Source organism: Eublepharis macularius, chromosome 17, assembly GCF_028583425.1.
Source record: "Eublepharis macularius isolate TG4126 chromosome 17, MPM_Emac_v1.0, whole genome shotgun sequence".
In the NCBI taxonomy this organism is placed as follows: Eukaryota; Metazoa; Chordata; class Lepidosauria; order Squamata; family Eublepharidae; genus Eublepharis; species Eublepharis macularius.
The window spans coordinates 10,134,611-10,157,475 of NC_072806.1; the positions used below are offsets into that span (position 1 = coordinate 10,134,611).

Here is a 22,865-nt window from a genome sequence, read left to right on the forward strand (position 1 = left end):
CCTGTTTGAAACTAAGCCTTAAACACATGTAGATTCTTCTCCTATTTGTTGCCAGCTCCACTTGTCTCCCTTATATATAATTTTAGATTCTAAGCTCCTTAGGGTAGAGGCCTGCCTTCTTGTATTCTGACATGCATATGGAAGGTACTGTTGCAGGAAGAAGAAGAGGTAAATATTTTTTTTAAATTATATTTTATTCAATGTTTTCATAATTTTTTAAACAATAACAAATAAACAATGTAGAATATTACGTACAACAATCAGAAAAGTACACCTCCTGTTACATGGTTCAATATGCCTTATTCGGTTATTTGAGTGGCTGTTATGTGACAAAGATATATAGGAAAAAATTCAGTTAAACAAAAATTTTCCATGTTTGGTTACTGCTTAGTGGTGATCATATCAATCAATGTACCCAGCTGGTATCATAAGTATGCTTGCATTTGTCATATTTTCATCTTTTGGTTGTTGTGGGTTTTCCGGGCTGTATTGCCGTGGTCTTGGCATTGTAGTTCCTACAATGCCAAGACCACGGCAATACAGCCCGGAAAACCCACAACAACCATCGTCAGGAACTACAATGCCAAGACCACGGCAATACAGCCCGGAAAACCCACAACAACCATCGTTCTCCGGCCATGAAAGCCTTCGACAATACATTTTCATCTTTTGTTAAGTAATCTAGTACTGGGGACCATTGCTCCAAAAGGTGGGCTTTATAGTTTCGGTTTTCTCTTTGGGCCAGTTGGTCCGAAAGTTTTCCCATTATAAAATGGTCCCAAATTCAGGCTTGCCAATTAGAAATTGTCGGTGTGGATTTTTGTTTCCAATTAGAAGCTATAATTAGTTTTGCAATCACTAATAATGTGAGCATTAAGAAGAGGTAAGTCATGGCTGCAGGTTAGTTTTGACACCCAGGCTAATTGTCTCTTTGCCAGCACATCAAGTAACTATTTGCATTAGAGTTGCCAGCTCCAGGTTGGGAAATTTCTGGAGATTCTGGGAATGGAGCCTGGACAGGGCGTGTTTTGGGGAAAGGAGGGACCTCAGCAAGGTATAATGCCATGCAGTCTACCCTCCAAAGCAGCCATTTTTCTCCAGTTGAACTGATTTCTGTGGCCTGGGGATCAGTTGTAATTCCAGGAGATCTCCAGCCACCATCTGGAGGTTGGCAACCCTAATTTGCATATGTGAATGAATAAATCTGAGATCAAATATCATCATGTGAAGCAGCAGGGCTTTTTTTCAGTGGGAATGTGGTGGAACCGAGTTCCGGAACCTCTTGAAAATGGTCACATGGCTGGTGGCCCCGCCCCCTGATCTCCAGCCAGAGGGGAGTTTAGATTGCCCTCTGCGCCGCTGAGCAGCACAGAGAGCAATCTAATCTCTCCTCTGGCTGGAGATCAGGGGGCGGGGCCACCAACCATGTGACCATTTTCTCCAAGGGCAACCCACTGAGTTCCACCACCTCTTTCCCCAGAAAAAAAGCCCTGTGGAGCAGGTTGTAAAAACAGCTTTAAAATATAGAACCCTTCAGTTAAAAGCTTGAGTAAAAAGGAATGTTTCAGTCTAATGTCAGAAAGACAGGAAAGCTGGTAGTGACCAGGCAAGCTGCAAGGGTAAGGGCATTGCAAAGACGAGGGGCCACCACCAAAGCCTTGTGTGGTTGCCTTCTGCCTCACCTCTACAGGAAGAGGCTCTTAACTGGTGGGTTTGAGAGTATGGGAGGAAACATACTTGCCCACCCACGTTTCCCACTAACCCACCAATCTCACTCCCGAGCCTATACAAACTGTAGCCTCCCTTTGTTAAGATGCCTTCTATTATTTCATTCATCAAATGGTTCCAAATATTGGAATCTTTCTTAGAACTTCTGGGCTATCTTCTCTATGTACGAGAGGATGCCACTGTGTATGACATCACCGCTCTAGAACCCTCGTTCTCAAGTATTCTGCTCTCTGGCAGTTCCACCCCCTTATCAGGCAGCTTCTCCAGATGAGAAGTGTACCATCTAAAGGATGCTTGATCTCAAAGTTTTAGACATCCCAGCTGTGATCTTTGACAATGGGTCTGGATTATGCAAAGCTGGCATTGCTGGGAACAATTCTCCACGGTCAGTTATCACGGCAATAGTTGGCCGCTCGAGAGCCAAAGCCACCATGCTTGGAGCTGGCCAGAAAGAATTTTACATTGGAGAAGCTGCCCAGTCCAAAAGGGGGGTATTATCATTGAATTATCCAATTCACCACGGCATAGTGACATCCTGGGATGACATGGAGAGAATATGGAGGCATGTCTATGACTGTGAACTGAGGATCAAACCCAGTGATAGGCCAGTACTCCTGACTGAAGCCCCCCTGAATCCCCTTCGGAATCGGGAGAGAATGACGGAGATCATGTTTGAAAGTTTCAAGGTACCAGCAATGTATGTTGCAGTCCAGGCCACGTTGGCTCTGTACGCCTCAGCACGTACCACAGGGATAGTTATGGACAGCGGGGATGGTGTTACTCACACGGTCCCTATCTACGAAGGCTACTGTTTGCCACACGCTGTCTCCAGGTTGGACATTGCCGGTAGAGATATCACTGAATACTTCATGCGGCTCCTTCTAGAGAGCGGCCATTCTTTCGTCAGCACAGCCGAGAGAGAAATTGTGAAAGATATCAAAGAGAAGCTCTGCTATGTGGCTTTAGACCCCGTCCAAGAAATGAGAGCCAAAATGAATGAACTCCTGAGTGAGTATAAACTGCCTGACGGCAACGTCATTAAGATAGGCAGTCAACTCTTCCGAGCCCCTGAGGCCCTTTTCGTACCCGCTAACATTGGTGTCGAAGCACCCGGTGTCCACAAAATGATCTTCAACAGTATTATGAAATGTGATATTGATGTCCGCAGAGATCTTTATGGAAACATTCTGCTGTCTGGTGGATCGACTTTGTTCCCAGGATTGGATGAGCGTATCATGAAGGAAATGCAGCTCCAGGTGCCGACCGGGATATCAGTAAGGATCATAGCTCCGCCGGAGAGGAAGTTCTGTGTATGGATCGGGGCCTCCATTCTAAGTTGCTTGAAGTCTTTCAAACAAATGTGGGTCACTGTTGACGATTACAAAGATTTTGGCCCAGGTGTGGTTCACCGAAAATGTTTTTAAGGAGCTATACTGTCCTATCTAGTGACCTTGCTAGGAAGCAGCGAAACAGAAATTCCAAGGAAGACCCAAAGTTCCAAAACTGGTGGCCCTCCCCATATTTAAAAAGAAACACCTGTCTCTAGATTTATTGGATGGACAAACTACAAGAAAATAAAGAAATACCTGTTAGGATCAGGGTGGCTTTTAAGTGTCTTGTTCCTCTGTCATTTTGCAGGAGAGATTGGATATCCTTCTTTGGCCTAATAGTTAAAATACAACATCCCTGCTTTGCAAGGAGATCTAAAATAAGGGAAAGGTAGGGGCTTTCGAAAGGGACCAGTACCCCCCAAAATATTTGAACTCTAAAACATTTGCTAAAACATTTGCAAAATATTAATAAAATGTCATCTTTTAATAAAGACTTGCAAGATTCTCTCCTTCTGGATTTCTGTTTGTACTTTGAAATTTCAAATTATCTGGTCTTGTTTCCAGATGCAACAGAGGCGTCGTGAAGAATCCTCCATTATCTCATTGTCCAAGTTTTGTATGGTGCCCTCTACATGCACCATTCCTTCGTGTCTGGGCGTTTTACTGACTTAACAGGGGGATGGAGGCAACTCAGCCTTTTGCTGAGCCACCTTCTTTTCGGTTTAAACTTAGCTTCCCCAGATAGTTTTCCATCCATAGGGAAAAGACAGCTTGAGGTAGGGTCCAGCATGAGTAAAAAAGTAGCCCAAAGCACAAAGCAGTCAGTTCCTTCTACCAGGAGCATTCCACAGCTGCTTTTCATTTTTTTAAAAAACCTGTTGGGAAACACACCAACATATGTCATGTTGCTGCAGCCTGAAAGACAAATTGGAAATCCTAGACACAGGAATAAAAGATTAAGTGGTCCCAGAAGGGGTGGGAGAGATACAGCCCAATCCTATGCAGCTCCAGTCTTAGCCCATTGAAATCAATATCTTTATGGAATCAAGCGTGGATTAGATTGCCCTGATATTGAGTTCAGTGTAGAAGGGCTACATATTTGACACTTGTGGCTGTATATTTTCCACTTTCCAGAGCAACTATGAGGACTAGAGACTTGTTTGAAAGAAAATAATTGAATGGCAAGAGTTTGTGGGCTTCAGTCACCCAAATGTGACTTGCAAATCTTGACTTGCTAGGAATCTCTTTCTCTCATCTGGTTTGTGGAAATAATTAGGTTAGTATAAAACTATTCTACTTTGTTATGCTTGCCAATAGTCCTGGATAAAAATGGTCTGTCCCTTAAATAGAGGCTTAATTTATCCTCGTGTCATGAAAAGCTTCAACTGCCCATTTCTATATATTAAAACTCTATTAAAGGGACAGGATATTTCTTTTCCTTAAGGCCAGTATCCTATTTGTTGTCCCCTTTTAGAAATCAGGTAATATTGACAAAAATTTGCTCTCCTCTGTATCAAGATTTCTGCTTGCTTTCAAATATTTGCAATCCTTATTGTATTATTTATTGAATGTTTATTGGATGTCCCAGCTGTTGGTTTTATAGACCTACTTTGTGTAATCTGCCTTGAGTTTGAGTGGAAAAGGCCAACTATAAACAGCATAAACAAACAAACACCAGGCCATATCTTCGGTCCATATTTTAGCCAAGTGTACCTTAACTAGCCTTGGTTCTTAGGCAAAGAAAGGTTCATCTCCAAAAGAGGGTTGCCAGCTTTGGGTTGGGAAATTTCCAGAGATTTGGGGGTGGTAACCCTAACCCTCCAAAGCAGCCCCTTTCTCCTGGGGAACTGATATTTTTCATCCAGGGATCATTATAATTCCAGGAGATCTCCAGGCCTCACCTGGAGATTGGCAACTCAATCTCAACACCTTCTGCCTGAGATCTTAGAAATGGAGGTGCCAGGAATTGAATCTGGAACTATGTGCATTGAAAGTAAGTGCTCTTCCATGAACTCTCAGCCCTTCTCTTGAATAACAACATGCATACAATTTTTTAAAAGATATATAATTTTTGAAAACACATATAATCAGGGCTTTTTTTCTGGGAAAAGAGGTGGTGGAACTCAGTGGTGGAACTCAGGACCACACAGTGACATCACTTTGGGTCAGCTGGAACAAGGGGGGAGTTTTTTTAAAGTTTAAATCACCCTCAGTGAAAATGGTCACATGGCCGGTGGCCCCGCCCCCTGATCTCCAGACAGAGGGGAATTTCTAAGGCACCTCCAGCGGTGCGGAGGGCAATCTAAACTCCCCTCTGTCTGGAGATCAGGGGGAGGGGCCACCAGCCATGTGACCATTTTGAAGAGGGGCCGGAACTCCTTTCCACCGCATTCCAGCTGAAAAAAAGCCCTGCATATAATGAGTTTTCCAATCAGAGCAATGAGTCACTTTGCATCTTAAGATTTCCTCCATCTGTTGGTTTCCTAGAAACCACCAACAATTACCAGTACTTACCTCACTCATTGTTAAGTGTTGTATACAAGCAGTGCTTTCCAGTTACCTTAGAGATGACCATCTTAAATGCAGGTACAACGCTTCAAGAATTTGGGTGTTAGGATGCTTCTTGGTCTTTTGAGACACCGGAAGTTATGCCAGCAGAGTAACTTTGGTGAGGCATGAGCTTTACAGACACATTAATTCAAGTTTAAAATGGTACGTGCAGCAGGAGGACTGAAGGCTAAAGCCTTCAATGTACCAGCCGTGATTATTGACAATGGATCTGGGCAGTGCAAAGCTGGGATTTCGGGAGAAGTTGGCCCAAGACAAAACATTCCTTCAGTCCTTGGCTGCCCCAAAACCAAAGTTATATTATCCAAAGACAAACAGAGGGAATGTTATGTCGGAAAGGAGGCCCAGGATTGGCGAGAAGGATTGTCGCTGCGATACCCGATAGATTGTGGAATTATTACTTCGTGGGATGACATGGAGAAAATCTGGAAGCACATCTATGACAAAGCATTGGGAGTGAGATCCTTTGAGAGAGCCCTGTTGATGACTGAACCTCCTTTGAATCCCCAAGAAAATCGAGCCAAGCTCACTCAGTTGATGTTTGAACGTTTCAAGGTACCAGCCTTCTATCTTTCTATCCAAGCTATACTATCTCTCTATGCCTCGGCACGATATACTGGACTTGTGATGGACAGTGGCTTTGGAGTGAGCCATGCAGTGCCGGTATATGAAGGCTATTGCCTGCCCCATGCTGTCTCCAAACTGAGCATTGGTGGCAAAGATGTCACTGAGTTCCTACGGAAATTGCTTCAGGAAAGCGGGCAGTACTACAGGAGCTTTCCGGCAGCAAACAATGCTGTGGAAGATATCAAAGTGAGGTTGTGTTTTGTGTCCCTGGATTGCTACCCTGATCATAACAAGATGCCGGTGGAACTCCCAAAGGAGTATAAACTACCCGACGGTCATAAAATCAGCATCGGGGATGCTCTCTTTTTAGCACCTGAAATCCTTTTTTCACCAAACAACATTGGCAAAAGTGGACAAGGCCTGGATAAGATGATCACCAGGAGCATTCGAAAATGTGACTCTAGCATCCGCCAGATGCTCTACAAGAATGTGCTGCTTTCCGGGGGTTCCTCTCTCTTCCCAGGATTTGATGAGAGGATCTTCAAGGGGTTGGAACATAAGGTGCCCCAAGGCGTTCCCATACATGTCATATCACCTCCAGATCGGTGGTTCTCAGCTTGGATCGGGGCCTCTATTATTACTTCCCTGAGCACCTTCAAGCAAATGTGGGTCACTCTGGCTGACTACAGAGAGTTCGGACCAAACGTTGTGCAGAGGCGCTGCTTTTAAAGAGGACATGGGCACGCATGGCGAGTTATCAGTGTAGACAATGAGGCTCAGGTAGCGTAGAACAGTGCATTCAGTGCTTTTAAAGGGCTACAATAAAAACACTTTCTACAAGTTCCAGGAAGCTGTTTCGGGTGTGTCATTTGTTTCCTTGGCCAGTTGTCTAATGGCCTCATGAGGTTTCATGCTCCTAGCCCAAGGAAGAACTGGATGGGGAAACTGGAAGTTCGCTCACCTCTTTCATTCTGCAGTTCAAACCAATGTCTCTTTTGGAGGCCTTTAAAAATGTCCTACAGGGTAAAAACCCTGATCTGGATAGCCCCGGTGAGCCTGATCTCATCAGATCTCAGAAGCTAAGCAGGGTCAGCCTTGGTTAGTAATTGGATGGGAGGCCTCCAACGGAGACTGGGGTTGCAGAGGCAGGCAATGGCAAACCAACTTTGTTAGTCTCTTGTCACTCTCCACCACCAGTCTCTTGCCACTCTTAGCACTCTCCACCACCAGAGGAACAGAGCAAGTAAAATACATCCATCTCTAGTGAGTGTTGACTTACTGGTGCAAATGACAGGTAGGTTAGCTTGCCAGTTTGAGTTGGTTTGATGATTAATCTCCAGAATGTACAGTGCAATCCTAAAAAGAGTTACTCCAATGTAAGCCCATCAATGCTTAGCTCTGTTTAGGATGGCACTGTTCATTGAATAATCATTGGATATCAATTTTAATAATTCTGGATAAGAGCTAAGGACGTAATTTTTGAAGCTACCTGTTTTCTGGTGTGTCACTAAAGAAAAGATTCCCAACTATCTTCTTTAAAACAGACAAAATGATTCCTAGTAACCAGGGACTTTCTCCAAAGCCCGAATTGCATTGTCATTCAAAAAACACAGAGATTTCTCAGCTGTCCAAGATATGGGCCCCATATCTTGCTTTTCTACTACAGATAGCACAGCTGCCCACCTGAAACTTAGCTATCCTGACTCCTTCTCCAAACTTCGAGTGAAAAATTCATTCAAAAACACAGAAAGTCTCCCAATAGCTTAGGAAGATCTCCATTAGCTCCCGTTTATGTAACACCATATCGGCATTCAATTGGCTCACAGGCAATTTTTAATTGGCCTGTAACGTTCCAAACAAAAAGCTATGGCCCTAAAACAGCTACATGGCTAATATAGTGACTTGTCTGGGAAAACTTTGTCCTGTTTACAACTAGCATGGCATATTTGGGGGGGCTGGGAATGGAGGCAGAGGCATAACATGGGAGGCCGTGGGGGCAGCCACACCAGGCGCAAAATTTTGAGGGGGCACCACTTCCATGCCTCCCCACAGTGCCCCTTTGCCGCTGCCTCCCCATTTGCCTCTCTGCCCCTTTGCCGCTGCCACCTGTCTCGGCTCGGCCCCCAGCAAGTCAGGTGTACCGGTGGAGCAGCAGCAAGTGGAGAGGCAAGCGGAAAGGTGGGGGCTTCCCCGCTGGACTCTCTGTCCCATTGCTGCTGCCACCCTCCTCAAGTGAGGGGCGGGACACTCCTGTGTGATGATGTCACAAGTGTCATCATCGCGCAGGGCCAGAGTGCGCATGCGCTTCGCACATGCACGAGGTGAGGATCACCACCTCCTGCCCCGGGAGTTCCGCAACCATGCTACTCCGCTGAGTAGGGGCAAAGGTCTGCAAGTTGGACTCATCTTCCAGTGGTCTCATTTATTGCAATATTCACCAGCTGCCTGCCTGTTGTTTTTAGTCCCCTTTCTATTTTGCCACCACAAATGTTCTTCTATTACATCCACACACACCCCAAGAGTGTCCTTCATAACACTTGGAGAGCCCACTTCAGTAACTGCAATATGCAGCTCTGTTGATTACAAAGAAAACAATGACAAATATAGACAGTTCATTGACAAAGTAACGATGTTTCCTTTTCTGCTTTTGGTTTTAAATGACCCCCACATATTTTTTTTTAAAAAAATTCAGTGTGATGAGAAGGGACATGTGTATGCACGTTTGTTCACTGGTTCGTTTCAAAATTGTTGTCTTATACGAAGGAAACTGCTGCAATGGAGCGGGAACCAAAGATCTGTTTAGAAGTGGCTACAACTCAACTGCAGAGCATGTGATTTGCATCCAGAAAGTCCGAGGTTTAGTTCCTGGTGTCTCCAGAAAAGGTGACACTTTGGCAGACAGTGTCATTATGAATTGTGAAGAGGGAAAGCCCTAGTTCTGACTCATGGAGCACAAGCTGCCTGTAAATCATAACTCTGTGAATCAGTCAATCTTGCCTTTCTAATTCAGACTAGAGATGGGCACAAACTGAAATATGAACCAAAATTAGGCACAAACCAGGCCGGTTCGTGGTTCGTGAACCGCAGTTTGTCAGATCCCGTTTCTGACAAACCACCACGAACTTTTAGGCCAGTTCGGTTGGTTCATTTTTTAGTTCGCCACTGCAGGCAGCCTTGTGCCAATCAATCAGTTTCCTAGGCAACAGGGGATGGACTTCCTGCAGACTTTCTGCTGACGCGGAAGTGAGCTTCTGCTGGCCCGGAAGTGACCTTCTGCTGACCCAGAAGTGATAATTTTCTGACTCAGATGTGACATTTTCACGAGCCAAATGAACCAGTTCGCGAACCAGGGGCAGGTTCGTGAAAGTTCATGGTTTGTGAAATTTGATGAACTACGAACCACATGGTTCGTTTTTGTTCTGGTTCGTGCCCATCTCTAATTCAGACACCCAAAAGGACATCTCTTCCCATTTTTTTCACACAACAGCCCTATGAGGTAGGTTAGGCTGTAAGAAGTGCTGTTGGCCCAGCAGTACCCACCAAACTTCAACTAAAGCCAAATCTGCATCGGTCTATTTCATGGGTTCAATTCTCATACTGTGGTGGTTTTTTTTCATGACAGTCTGCACCAGATTTGCCACCATAAGTAGTCACTCTGGTCACTATGCAGCTTTCCCCCAGCTTTCCTGGGAGCACTTATAATACGACTTTCTTAAAAACTCCACTTTGCGGTAGGCTGTTTCCACGTGCATACTCTTTATTCCATTTTTAGTGTTCCACCCTCTTCCCTCCCTCTCCCGCCCTCTGCCATTGTGATTGGCTACTCTCATCTAGCCAGCCACTCCCTCTTCCCTCTTTCCCATTCCTCCCCCTCCCCTCTTTCCTCTTTTTTTTTTTAAAAAAAAGTCCAGAGCAGGATCGATGAATTGCTGGTTTGAAAGCAGGCAGGGGAAAGTTCCCTTTTTATTCTTTTTGCTTTGGCACTGGTGGGAATATTGTATAGGGGGCTAAATATCTAGGTATCAGAAATAATTTAATTTTAGATTCCCTTTTTATCCCATGGTGGAGATACAGATGCTTGGGGGTAACAGAGAAGGAGGCAGGAAGGGAGTTTTGCCAACGATTCATCGCTGCTCCTATGAGAGGTGCAAATGGCCACATACAAGCCAATTCCATGCCCTTCGGCTTGACTTCAAGAAAATTGAGGAGTTATGTCCCCAGTGCAGAAGGGGCTTAAGAAGTAGGATTTGAATCCAGGTCTTCCTGGCTACAATCTAACACTTTTTTAAGACACTAGCTTTTAAAACATTTTCAAGTGAGATTTCTGTCTCTTTCTTTGCAAAAGCATCTCCTTTTATTGTCCCTCTTTGATACCACGGTGCTTTTCTGATGTCATTTATATGATGAACTCTATAGGCTGAATGCTGATGATGAGGAGAACACAAGATGCTGCTTTGCGCTCACTCCTTTCTAAACATGTGTGAAGCTTCGCTGAGGAAGAGAGAACGGTTCAAGTTCAAAGGCTCCTAAGTAAGCTCAGTAGCTATGGGATAAAGGGCCAAGTCCTCTTGTGGATCGAAAACTGGCTAATTAATAGGAAACAGAGAGTGAGTATAAACGGGCACTTCTCACAGTGGAGGGTGGTGAGCAGTGGGGTGCCACAGGGGTCGGTATTGGGTCCAATGCTTTTTAACTTGTTTATTAATGATTTGGAATTGGGATTAAGCAGTGAAGTGGCTAAATTTGCAGATGACACGAAATTGTTCAGGGTGGTGAAAGCCAGAGAGGATTGTGAGGCACTCCAAAGGGATCTGTCGAGGCTAGAAGAGTGGGCATCCATGTGGCAAATGAGGTTCAATGTAGCCAAGTGCAAAGTAATGCACATTGGAACCAAAAATCCAAAATATAAATACAAGTTGATGGGGTCTGAACTGGCGGAGACTGACCAAGAGAGAGATCTTGGAGTCATGATAGATAACTCACTAAAAACGTCAGCACAGTGTGCGACTGCCATAAAAAAAGCTAATGCTATGCTAGGGGTTATTAGGAAAGGGATTGAAAACAAATCAGCCGGTATCATAATGCCTCTGTATAAATCGATGGTGAGGCCTCATTTGGAGTACTGTGTACAGTTCTGGTCGCCACACCTTAAAAAAGATATCATAGCACTGGAAAAAGTACAGAGAAGGGCAACTAAAATGATTAAAGGGTTGGAACACTTTCCCTATGAGGAAAGATTGAGGCGCTTGGGGCTCTTTAGCCTGGAGAAAAGACGACTGAGGGGAGACATGATAGAGGTTTACAAGATAATGCACGGGTTAGAGAAGGTAGAGAAAGATGTGTTTTTCTCCCTTTCTCACAATTCAAGAACTCGTGGGCACTCTATGAAATTATTGAGCAGTCGGGTTAGAACAGATAGAAGAAAATACTACTTTACACAAAGGGTGATAAACACATGGAATTCGTTGCCACAGGAGGTGGTGGCAGCTACAAGCATTGCCAGCTTCAAGAGGGGACTGGACAAATATATGGAGCAGAGGTCCATCAGTGGCTATTAGCCACAGGAGATAGATGGTATTCTCTTTGTGGGGAGGTGGTGCTCTGTTGTCTTGGTGCTGGAAGGAAGGCAGTGGGAGGGCATCTGGTGTCCTGGCCTCACTGACAGTCCTTTAGATGGCACTGGATTTCTAGCCACTGTGTGTGACAGAATGTTGGACTGGATGGGCCACTGGCCTGATCCAACATGGCTTTGCTTATGTTCTTATGTACTTCTGCGGCGGGCCCGTTTCAGTCTGAATGCATCTTTTAGATATTCAGGGGCTGCTCATTTGATCTTGGAGAAAAATATGCCCAGCTTCCTTGTGTCGATGGTACTCTACCTTCTTGAAGACGCTTCCAGAATAGAAAGACAGCCGATCTTTACTTTTCAAAAATAAACTCTGCATTTCAGGTCTTGAAGGGCTTCATCTTACAGGCTAGCTCCCGCTTCCTTGAAGAAGAATCTGTTTCCTGAAACATATGCAGCATGTTCATAGGTCTAAACATTCATTAGAAAAAGAATTATCACCTTTTGTGACTCAAAGAGATCTAGAGTATTGATGGCGGAACATTCCGTTCTACCAGAGCACTAAGATACAGAGCGGGTGAAAAAAAATCCCTCCTTTTTTTGTTTTGCCCAAGAATGTCTCACCCCAGAGCACCAACCCTCCCGGCTGTCATTATTGACAATGGATCAGGGCTGTGTAAAGCTGGGATATCGGGTGAGCAGGAACCCCGTGCCATTGTTGCTACTGTGATTGGCTACCCAAAGTCTAAATCCATTATGTTTGGGCCTGTTCAGAGGGAATATTTTGTTGGCAAAGAAGCTCAAGCCAAGAGGGGCATCTTGTCTTTCAAATACCCTGTGGAACATGGGATGGTCACATCCTGGGATGATATGGAGAAGATCTGGAGACACATCTATAGGCATGAGCTCAGGATGAGGGCCAGGGACAGACCCGTGCTGCTGACAGAGGCTCCGTTCAACCCTGCCCCCAACCGAGAAAAAATGACAGAGATTATGTTCGAGCGTTTCCGGGTGCCGGCCATGTTTGTGGGCCTGCAGGCTTTGTTGGCTCTCTACGCCTCGGCTCGCACGACGGGCTTAGTCCTAGATAGTGGGGATGGGGTCACCTTGACAGTCCCTGTCTATAAGGGCCATTGTTTGCTTCACGGCATTTCTAGGATGAATTTTGCAGGCCGGGATATGACGAAGTATTTAGCAACTCTTCTCTTGGAGACTGGGCATATCTTTTCAAGTTCGGCCGAGAAGGAGATAGTGAGGAACATCAAGGAGAGCATGTGCTATGTTGCTTTGGACCCTAGCCAGGAGAAAGGGTCAGTCCATCAGTACATGCTCCCCGATGGAAATCCTGTCAAGATGGGTGACCAGCTTTTCAAAACTCCGGAGTCCCTTTTCAGCCCCTCTGATGCAGGAGTTCCATCACCAGGCATCCACAAGATGATCTTGGACAGCATTTCCAAATGCAGCGGAAGCATCCAACAGGATATCTGGAGCAATGTGTTTATGGCAGGTGGGTCCACTCTCTTTCCTGGTCTCAGCGACAGACTTCTCAAGGAGCTCCAGGCCCTAGCACCCAAGGGCATGCCAGTAAAAGTCACAGCGCCAGAGGACAGGATGTATTCTGTCTGGATCGGAGCATCAGTACTCACCAGTTTGGCTTCATTTCAGAACATGTGGGTGACCCGGCAGGAGTACAAGGAGGTCGGTCCAACTGTGTTGCAGAAAAAATGCTTCTGAGAACAATGAATGGCCAATCGGCAAGGCAAAATAAAAAAAAAATGTCAATCAGAACAGCTGGGGAGTGGCCAGTAAAGCTTTGCACAAAGAATCAATGTGTTGGACGCAATTTTATAGCATGGTAAGAAAAGATCCCTTGTGGTTCAGTTACAGAAAGGGCTCTTGTATAGTGCATTTTGATGAGCCTGTAAGTTTCTTTATGTATGCTCGGGGGGGCGGGGGGAAGTGTTGCATGAAACAAGAATAGCAAAATTGTTTGTTCGCCAAGCTTTTAAAATTCTAGAGAGCAAACCACCTTGGCTTCTATGCCCACGGGCATTGGTTCTTTGCCAGTCACTGTTAATATCCAAAGGATGTAAAATAGACCAATAGTGCAGAATGGGATATGGCTGCCCCCACCGACCCCAGGAGGAGATATCTTTGGAAGAATATTGCAGTGTATACCAGAAGCAACTTTTCAGGACTGGCAATGTGGAGACAAAGAAAACAGCAGTCGGCAACCTGAGAGCAGCTTGTTCAGACAAAGGAGCAGGCCAGAATCGGAGAATCCTAGGTAGAATCCTAACCCCATTCCACTACCGTCTCTTATCCCTTGTGTCAACCTGAAAAAGAAAAACTACAGTACTTCCTTCTGATAGGCAGGGCTTTATTTCAGCTGGAACGCAGTGGAATGGAGTTCTGGAACCTCTTGAAAATGGTCACATGGCTGGTGGCCCCGCCCCCTGATCTCCAGACAGAGGGGAGTTTAGATTGCCCTCCACACCGCCGGAGTGGTGCGGAGGGCAATCTAAACTCCCCTCTGTCTGGAGATCAGGGGGCGGGGCCACCAGCCATGTGACCATTTTCTCCCAGGGCAACCCACTGAGTTCCACCACCTCTTTTCCCAGAAAAAAGCCCTGCTGATAGGTAATAGTCAAGCACTACAGAGAACAAGGTAGCTGCTTCCATTTTCTAGTGATCTGTGATTGTAGCACAGAGAGGTAAAAGGCCTCTACAGATCACAAGAGTCTCAGGCTGGCATTCTGTTTTTTACATTTAAAAATGTTCCTTAGACCACAGACGGCTTCAAAAAGAAAAGAGGTAGGCCATGCAGTACCGAAGCTAGCCAGCCCCTGCCTTATACCACGTGTATCAGCTTTCATTACGAGCCAAAGTACACATGATATTGGAATTCCACGATTAGAAAATTCAAACACGCTTTTTGAGCCCTTAAAAGAAAATCATGACAGGGCATGATATGGATTCGAGCCACGGAACTGGGGAAGGGAAAGGAAGTATTCTTTCCCCCGTGTTACTTCACCAGTTGAAAGAATACCCCTGGGCTGCTGTAGGCCCTAGCAGCGGGGGTAAAAAAATGACAGATACTCATATTGCACGGCATCATTACAAAGGAAAGAATTATAGCTAGGGTTGTCAGCACTGGGTTGGGAAATTCCTGGAGATTTTAGGAATTGAGATTGGGGAGGACAGATTTGGGGAGGGCATTATGGACCAATGCCGCACAGTCCACCCATCAAAGCCACCATTTTCTCCAGCGGAATGGATCCCTGTCTTCTGGAGATCAGCGGTAATTCCGTGAGATCTCCAGGCCCCACCTAGAAACTGTCCACTTTAATTTACAGTCCTAGCCCTCTTGTTGGTTTGGATTGTATGTCTTTCTTCTTTCCTTTCCTCCCACTTTCCTTCCAGCTTTCCACATCATCTGGTGGCTGCTACACAATGGCCACCTGACCAACCTGTAGCAACACAGAAAAAAACAGATTATGTTGTACTTCCTGAGGGAAGCCAAGAAGCAGGCAAGTGTAACACCTACTTGCTCTCCACAGCTGGGGCCTGAGCAGCTAGAGAGAAGGCTGCTGCTGAGAGAGAGCTCTGTACATAAAAAATTAAGTTTGTTCAAAGACATAGTTTGTTTAATATAAAGACAGAGACAACCCTCTCTGAAATATGTCCCCCTAGCCAGCCATCTGATAGGGAGCAAAGCAACACTTCCGTCTCTCGGGTATGGAAGCAGACTTGGATCAAGACAGAGGGTCCGACCACGGCTGCTGGGCTGAGGCCTTCAGTGACGCAAAGAGGAAGACCTTAATAAAACAACAGGTCTCCCATTCTGTAGATCTTTTTTGCACGGCTGCCAAAGATGGAGATGAGGTTTTGAAGGTTTTCTGGGGCAAGTGCCAGACACAGCCATACCTCCTAATGTCTTCTCCAGCTCCCCTGCCTGCAAACGTTCAGAATAAACAGAAGATAAATCAGGAAAAGGAACGTTCACTAACATTATCTAGCCTCAATGGCCGAGGTGGGAAAGAAAGATGTTCCTCCGGCTAGACGGATTGATGCACTATTTAAAGAGCTGTTATGAAATCTGAGGCAGCATCTGGCAGTCTTTGTTCTTGTTCGGCGTGTTACGTTTTAGCAGCCTGCTGGAAACGTGTAAACAAATGAAGTACAACTGTAGCCAGTTTAAATATTTTACAGCTCACTGACTTCCACAGGAGAAAGGATTTACAGGAACACGAGGGGTTCGACTTCTGCTTCCATAATCTAATGCAGAGAAAAATGCAAAACATACCATCTTGGAAATTTGACAACAGAGTAGCTTGTCCTTGGAGCTGAAAGAAATATGGGAAAAAATGATGGTAGTTTTGTCTGTATATATCACATTTTTAATGCCACCTTGCTTCCAAGAAGCTCAGGGTGGTTTAGATATAGGCCCTCAGCGTAATATTATGTTTGAAGAAACCCAAGTGACATCAGTCCTCTCTAGGAATTGCTCAAAACTCTATGGTTTTACCACAGAGTTTCTGGCTATTCCTAGAGAGGCATGATATCACTTACAGGTTTTTGCCAGACATGACATCCTACTGTTGCTGATCCCCCTTGTTCTTGGCCCCCTGGTCACCTGCTATATACATAGCTCCCTCTTTTCCATTTTATCTTCACAACAACTCTGTGAGGTAGGTTAGGCTGAGAGATGGTGACTGCTGTAGAATCACCCAGTGAACTTCATGACAGAGCTGGAATTCAAATTTGAGTCTGCATAGCCCTAATCTGACATTCTAATCACTCCAGCATGCTGATTCTTTTACCTTGAATTTGCCTGCAAACATTTAGACATAAACACTTTATTACAAGCATCCACATGTGGATATATTCAATTTTTATAACTTTATCAGATGGATTTTATTGGATTTAGGAATTTTAGTACTGAATTCAGCAAATGCTTGCTTTAAAATTAAAAGCTGCCACAACCACATTTTTAAAAATTAAATAATAAATCATCTGTCTTGTTTAATTAGGTGTGCTTTCAAATTCCTCCTCATCCGAATTTTGGAGTTAAAAATGCCTGATCTTGATTCCTAGTATGTTAAGAATTCTCATTTTTTCCCTCTCTTTTACTTCCAAGTTTTAAAAAACAGCACTTCTTTTTGTTCATTTGTGTCTTCCTCATTCTCTACATTAACAGTTCACATGAGTGCATTAATAAAACACTGCAAAAGAAGACATTTCCATTTGATTTTATATTGTTATTTCATCTTTTTTTTATTTTTTATCCCCCACCACCCTCTCCAAATTGCAGGTGCATATGTGTTCAGTGGTAAAATCCACACCCAAAGTGTTTTGAAGCAATCATCATGTATGATCACATAAAGATTGCTTTTTTGCAATGTTTCACACATACACATTGATAATATAGGTGGCGGGAGAATGCAAATGAATGAAGCTGTAGCAAAAGATCTTCTAGGAATTCCAGAGGAATGGAGGGCAGCAGAGAGAGAAAACTTAACAAAACTGTAGAAGCCAAAGCAAAGTTACACTTTTCTAAAACCGTTGAAATAAATGGGTTTAGAAAAGTGTGGCTGCAATGATCCATTCACAACTACTTTAAACGACTGTATGGAGAAGAAGCTTAGATGGTTCTCCAGCTTCTCTACGGCAGGCTAAACTTTGTCTTCCTCAGTCAGGACTCAGTGCATGTTCTCCTAATTAATCATTGGAGAAAACTGAAGAATGCTCCAGCCAGCCCGCTAGAAGAGCAATGACTTTTTTAAAGTGTAGAAAAATAAAAATTGGGCGGCAGGTTATAACACAATTCTATTCCAGTATATCTTCAGGCTGGCATTAAACTTTGAGCCGAAACAGACATTACGAATTACACGTGTTCTCCACGCGATTAAACTTACATGTGTTCCCTGCTGGATTTGCTGTTCACTTGCTGTTCGCTTGTTGCCGCAGTCTTCCTTCCTTCTTTTGAGGCTGGATATTTAACCATGATGCTGTGATAGATAAGCAAATTATATCTGGTTCAGATAGCAAGAAGATTCTAGCCTCAATTCTCATTTGGCCTGTCTCTAAGCGAAGGAGAGCATTAAAGTTTCTACAGATGAGGCCTGTTTGGAGAAATTTTTGATAGATGAGAACTCATCTATTACTAGGCTTACAGTTTTGTGTTTAGGCGACAATATTTCCTAGCAAACAATGAGGCTGTACATAGAGATCTGCCTCCTTTTTAGTATGATATTATCAATTTTAATGTTTTAAATGTGTATTTTATTATATTCTATATTTTACATATCAGAAACTTAATGTGTTTCCCATTTTGGGGGGAATCGTTGTAACCACTTGATGATGAGTCTTAATGGTCACTGACTGTAAATGAAATAAATGAAATGTCTGGTTCCATTTTTTTTACGATATAAGCTGCTTAAAATAAAACCACAATAAAGCTACTATTTGTCCAGAATTACTTTATATAAATTTGGATTGGCCTTTTCTGGCCATCTGTTTTCAAATTACGATGATAGCCGTGAAAAATGGCCACTATGGCTGATTCCGCACATGTTGGATAATGCACTTCCAATCCTTTTTATAGATCATTTGGAACAGATTTTTTCGTGTGCGGAACAAAAAATCCACCTCAAACGATTGATAAAGTGCATTATCCAACGTGTGTGGAATCAGCCTATACCCAAACATCAGTGGCTCAGTGCTTATGTGCTTGTGAAACTCTAGAACTAGAGGATCTCACACATTCTGTATTGTATTGTTCTCTTTACTCTGAACGCAGATATAACTTTTGTGCTTCTATTTTAACCTGGAGACAGAGAAAATAACTTATTTATTATCCAATACAGACCGACCCCCCATGTAGCTCACATGGTTTCCCTCTGTGCATTAGCAGCAAAGACAATTTCAGCTAAAGCACATCCAACTTGGTAGTAAATTACTCAAACTCATACTTTAACTTGTTTTTATGGGAACGAAATTCAAAATTTAATGTTGTTTTAATCACATTTTTTTATCTTTTGAGGTTGGCTTTCTTTTGTTCTTTTATATTCTTTGTTCTTTCTATCTTTTAAAAAAATCTGTAGATTTTACTGTAAGATTGCAACACACTGCAACAGTTTGCAAACAGCTTGCAAGATTGCAACAGTTCAACAGAAGTAAATAAACTTTACTAATCACTGATTACATTTTAAAACATTTCTTCATCTTGAGATGCTATGAATTAATAAAATGACACTTAGTTGATTCATTCAAATTACAAGGCCTTGAAAGAATCCGTTAATGTGTTTTTCATGACTGCTTCCCCAGATCAGGAGCGGGTAACTTTTGTGCACAAGGTAGTTTTATTGGATGCAGTCACAAATTTTCATGTCCCTTCTCTGGAAATGAAGCATGATTCCCTGTTACTTGTGGTTATTAAAACAGATGTAGGAAAGCACTACGGAAACTTGGTTTTAGAAACACTCAAATTAACTTCTGCTTAGGATGCAACCTGGGTTCAAATCTCTGCTCAATCATGACTCTTGCTCAGGTGACAGCCTTACTTACCTCACAGTGTGAAGATAAAAGGGAAAAAAGAAGAACCATATGTGCCCGTCGGAGACACTTGATGAAAGAGCAGAATACAAATGGGATAATACCATAACATAACATTCAATTTATATACTATCCTTCAGGACAAATTAACACTCACTTAGAATGGTTTACAACATGTGCTGTTATTATTATCCTCATGACAATCACCCTGTGAGATGGGTGGAGCTGAGAGAGCTCTTGTGACTGTCCAAAGGTCAGCAAGTAGAGGAGTGGGGAAGCAAACCTGGTTCTTCAGATTACAGTCCTGCCGCTCTTAACCACTGCTCCAAGCAGAAGGAACTAGGTGACCTCAGCCTCCTTTCTGCTGGCTGAGGGCAAAGGGGCTTGAAGACTAACCTACTTGTTTTTGACCCTTGGAATATCCTACAGATTTTCTGTATGAAAGGCCAGGGCAAGCAATCATTCCCCCCGCCCCCTCGCCACCATGGTTTTATTAAGCAGTTCTGTGTTAGAACTATATACATATATATTTAATTTGGAAACTTTTCACCAACACACACACCACACACATACCAGATGCAGTCAGTTTGCTTCACCGAGATTCATTAGTCTTTCACTTCCACCCGCCCAGATGTGTAAGTGGATACTTCTCCGTTACGCAACGTCAGGGTTCCACCATAATGAAAAGCCACAGAGGCCTCCAAGAAAAACAATGTTTTGAACTTGGATGTTTAAAAATTTCATATTCAATAATAATTTTTTTTTTAAAAAAAACACTCATTTCCCTATGAGAGAATATTAATATAGTTTCAGGTCCCAGAAAAGGCAGGCTTGCAATGTGAAACTGAATGTTAGACATCATACAAAATGAACCTATGGGGTACAATTGGATGGACTGTACCACTTCAGCCTGCGGGTGAGGAATGCCATTTTAACATTTTCCTAATTAACTACCTGCAAATCCTCTTCCCTCCAAATCAGAACCTAGCAAGCAAGTAGTGGACACGCCTATAACCTTTCACCCTCATGTGCTTTTTTAGAAAAAAATTTACATGGAAAAGTAAATTTTATTTATTAATGTAAATTTATTAATTTACATTAATAAAATGGCCCACACCCCCTGCAGTCCAAAGTGGTACAATCCAGTGAGTCCACCTCAGGATTCTGCCACCTCATTCTACTGCATGAGTAGACCGGTCCTGTGACTAAAAATCATCTTAAGTGACATCATCAGAAGAATCCTGTTGTATACCTCTTGCTGGACTCTACCACTGATGTGTCCTGTTGAGGGGGGAGCCAAACTAGAAACTTGTTTGCAGCTAGACTAGTTTCATGGAGGCAACGTAAAGGAAATTGGATCCCAGGATCATGATCTGCAGTCTGAAGTGGTACAGCCCTGACACAAGTTGGCCATTGCAGTGCAAACGAGGGCTTTAACCTGGTTCTCTTTCTGACATCCTAGTTTTCAATATGTGGGGAATTTGTACTTAGGAGCATAGTCTAATAATAATAACAACGTTCGATTTATATATCGCCCTTCAGGACAACTTAACACCCACTCAGAGCAGTTTACAAAGTATGCCACTATTATCCCCACAAAAATCACCCTGTGAGGTGGGTGGGCCTGATAGAGCTCTAAAAGAGCTGTGACAGGCCCAAGGTCACCCAGCTGGCTTCAAGTGGAGGAGTGGAGAATCAAACTGGGTTCTCCAGATTAGAGTCCCGCACTCTTAACCATACACCAAACTGGCTGAAGTGGTACACCAAACTGAAGTGGTACATTTCAAGATTCAAGTCCAGTAGCAGCTTAAACATCAACAAGATTTCCAAGGTATAATCTTTCAAGAGTCAAGCTCCCTTTCTCAGATACCCTGGTTAGATACCATGCCTGACCTTCCAGTTTCCCACTGGTTACCATAGGAAGAATATTTGGATACCCTGTGCCATAAAAATTAAGTGCCATGCCAGCCTCTACCTGGTATGTGAGAGGCAGCTAGTTTTCCAAGTGCAATGAGTTTTTAAAAAGGAGATCTAAAGCCCCTTTCTGAATTCTGAAGTGGTTGCATCAAGCTTGTAACCCGTCCGGCTCTGGACTTAACACAGAAATCTTTCATTTCTGAACCTTTCCCTTAAAATTCTGAAAGGAATACAACATCTTCGTGATCGTTTTGCATACCTCAAGCCAGCAGATCCAGAAGGCGACGCAGTTGATTGAAACCATCCTTTCCAAATTGTAATCTTGGCATCATCGCATAATCCTGATTTGGGCAACCCTGCAGTGGTTATAAGTCTGTTTCTGTTTGGCAGTCGCTTATAATTTTCAACAGTGGGATCTTTTGCAGTTTCGGGCTCTACAACGAGTCCGTTCATTTGGGGAACCTCAGAAAATAACCTGAGGGTGGCAGTCCCCTGCTCAGATGGTTTGTTTGCAAATGCCAAGCGGCACCCTTGGATGTTAAAAAGGGGGTTGGTTTGTTGAACATTCAAAATGTTTCCAAACGGAATTGTAAATATTTGGTGCAGTGCTTTTCTATGGCTCACCCCCACCTGACAGAAAAAAAAATTAACTGGCAAAAGAAGCATTTCCTTGATTGTCTAGATGCTAGTATGGGGTAGAGAAAGCTGTGTAATTTATCTCTTTAGTATCCCAATCAGGACTTTTTTTCTGGGAAAAGAGGTACTGGAACTCAGTGGTGGAACTCAGGACCGCACAATGACATCACTTTGGGTCAGCTGGAATAAGGGGGGAGTTTTTTAAAGTTTAAATGACCCTCGGCGAAAATGGTCCCATGGCCAGTGGCCCCGCCCCCTGATCTCCAGACAGAGGGGAGTTTAGATTGCCCTCCGTGCCGCTGGAGCAGCATGGAGGGCAATCTAAACTCCCCTCTGTCTGGAGATCAGGGGGCGGGGCCACCGGCCATGTGACCATTTTCAAGAGGTGCCGGAACTCCATCCCACCACATTCCAGCTGAAAAAAAGCCCTGATCCCAACCTTTCCTGCTTTTTCTCCCATTCTGAACCCCCAAAGCCCAACATGTTCATTGAGTGTTCTAAATTAGATGGCAAATTCTTTGTGTCTACCTGGGAATCGTGATTTGTTCCAGCGAGTTCTGGTCATATGTCAACTTGAATGGCATAGTACATGCTGATTGTGCAGTCACAAATTTGTGCTCAGAATGCAGTGGATTTTAACTTATGCATAGCCAGCTCCAAGTGACCCCCTGTGGCATATGTAACTCAGACGTCCAGTACACTGTACCAACAGCTGTATAGCCTTTTCTCTTTCAGAAGGAACACCACATGCCCAAGGCACATTGGAATCTGACAGCAGTGTGTAAGGGAACTTCAAGAGCAAGGTGTTGTCAAGCTGCACTATTGTCCCCCTGAAGAAATGACAGCAAACATCTTCCCCCTGTCTAGAGATAAGAACCAAGGTCTGTGATATAACCTGAACATTGTGAATGTTGATTAAATTGATAAACATGTTATCAGTGAAATCAAAACATTTTTATTAACATCTCCTTGAGTGAGTTGGAAATAAATGAGAG

General features: G+C 43.7%; 1 protein-coding gene across 1 annotated transcript; it reads left to right on the forward strand.

Moving 5' to 3' along the window:
• The first annotated feature begins 2,018 nt into the window (after positions 1 to 2,018).
• On the forward strand, positions 2,019 to 13,494 carry LOC129344869 (uncharacterized). Its single transcript, XM_055001779.1, has 4 exons — positions 2,019 to 3,144; positions 5,782 to 6,742; positions 8,247 to 8,372; positions 12,375 to 13,494. Exons 1-4 carry the CDS (start codon positions 2,019 to 2,021, stop codon positions 13,492 to 13,494), a joined length of 3,333 nt encoding a protein of 1,110 aa, XP_054857754.1.
• The last annotated feature ends 9,371 nt before the right edge of the window (positions 13,495 to 22,865 follow it).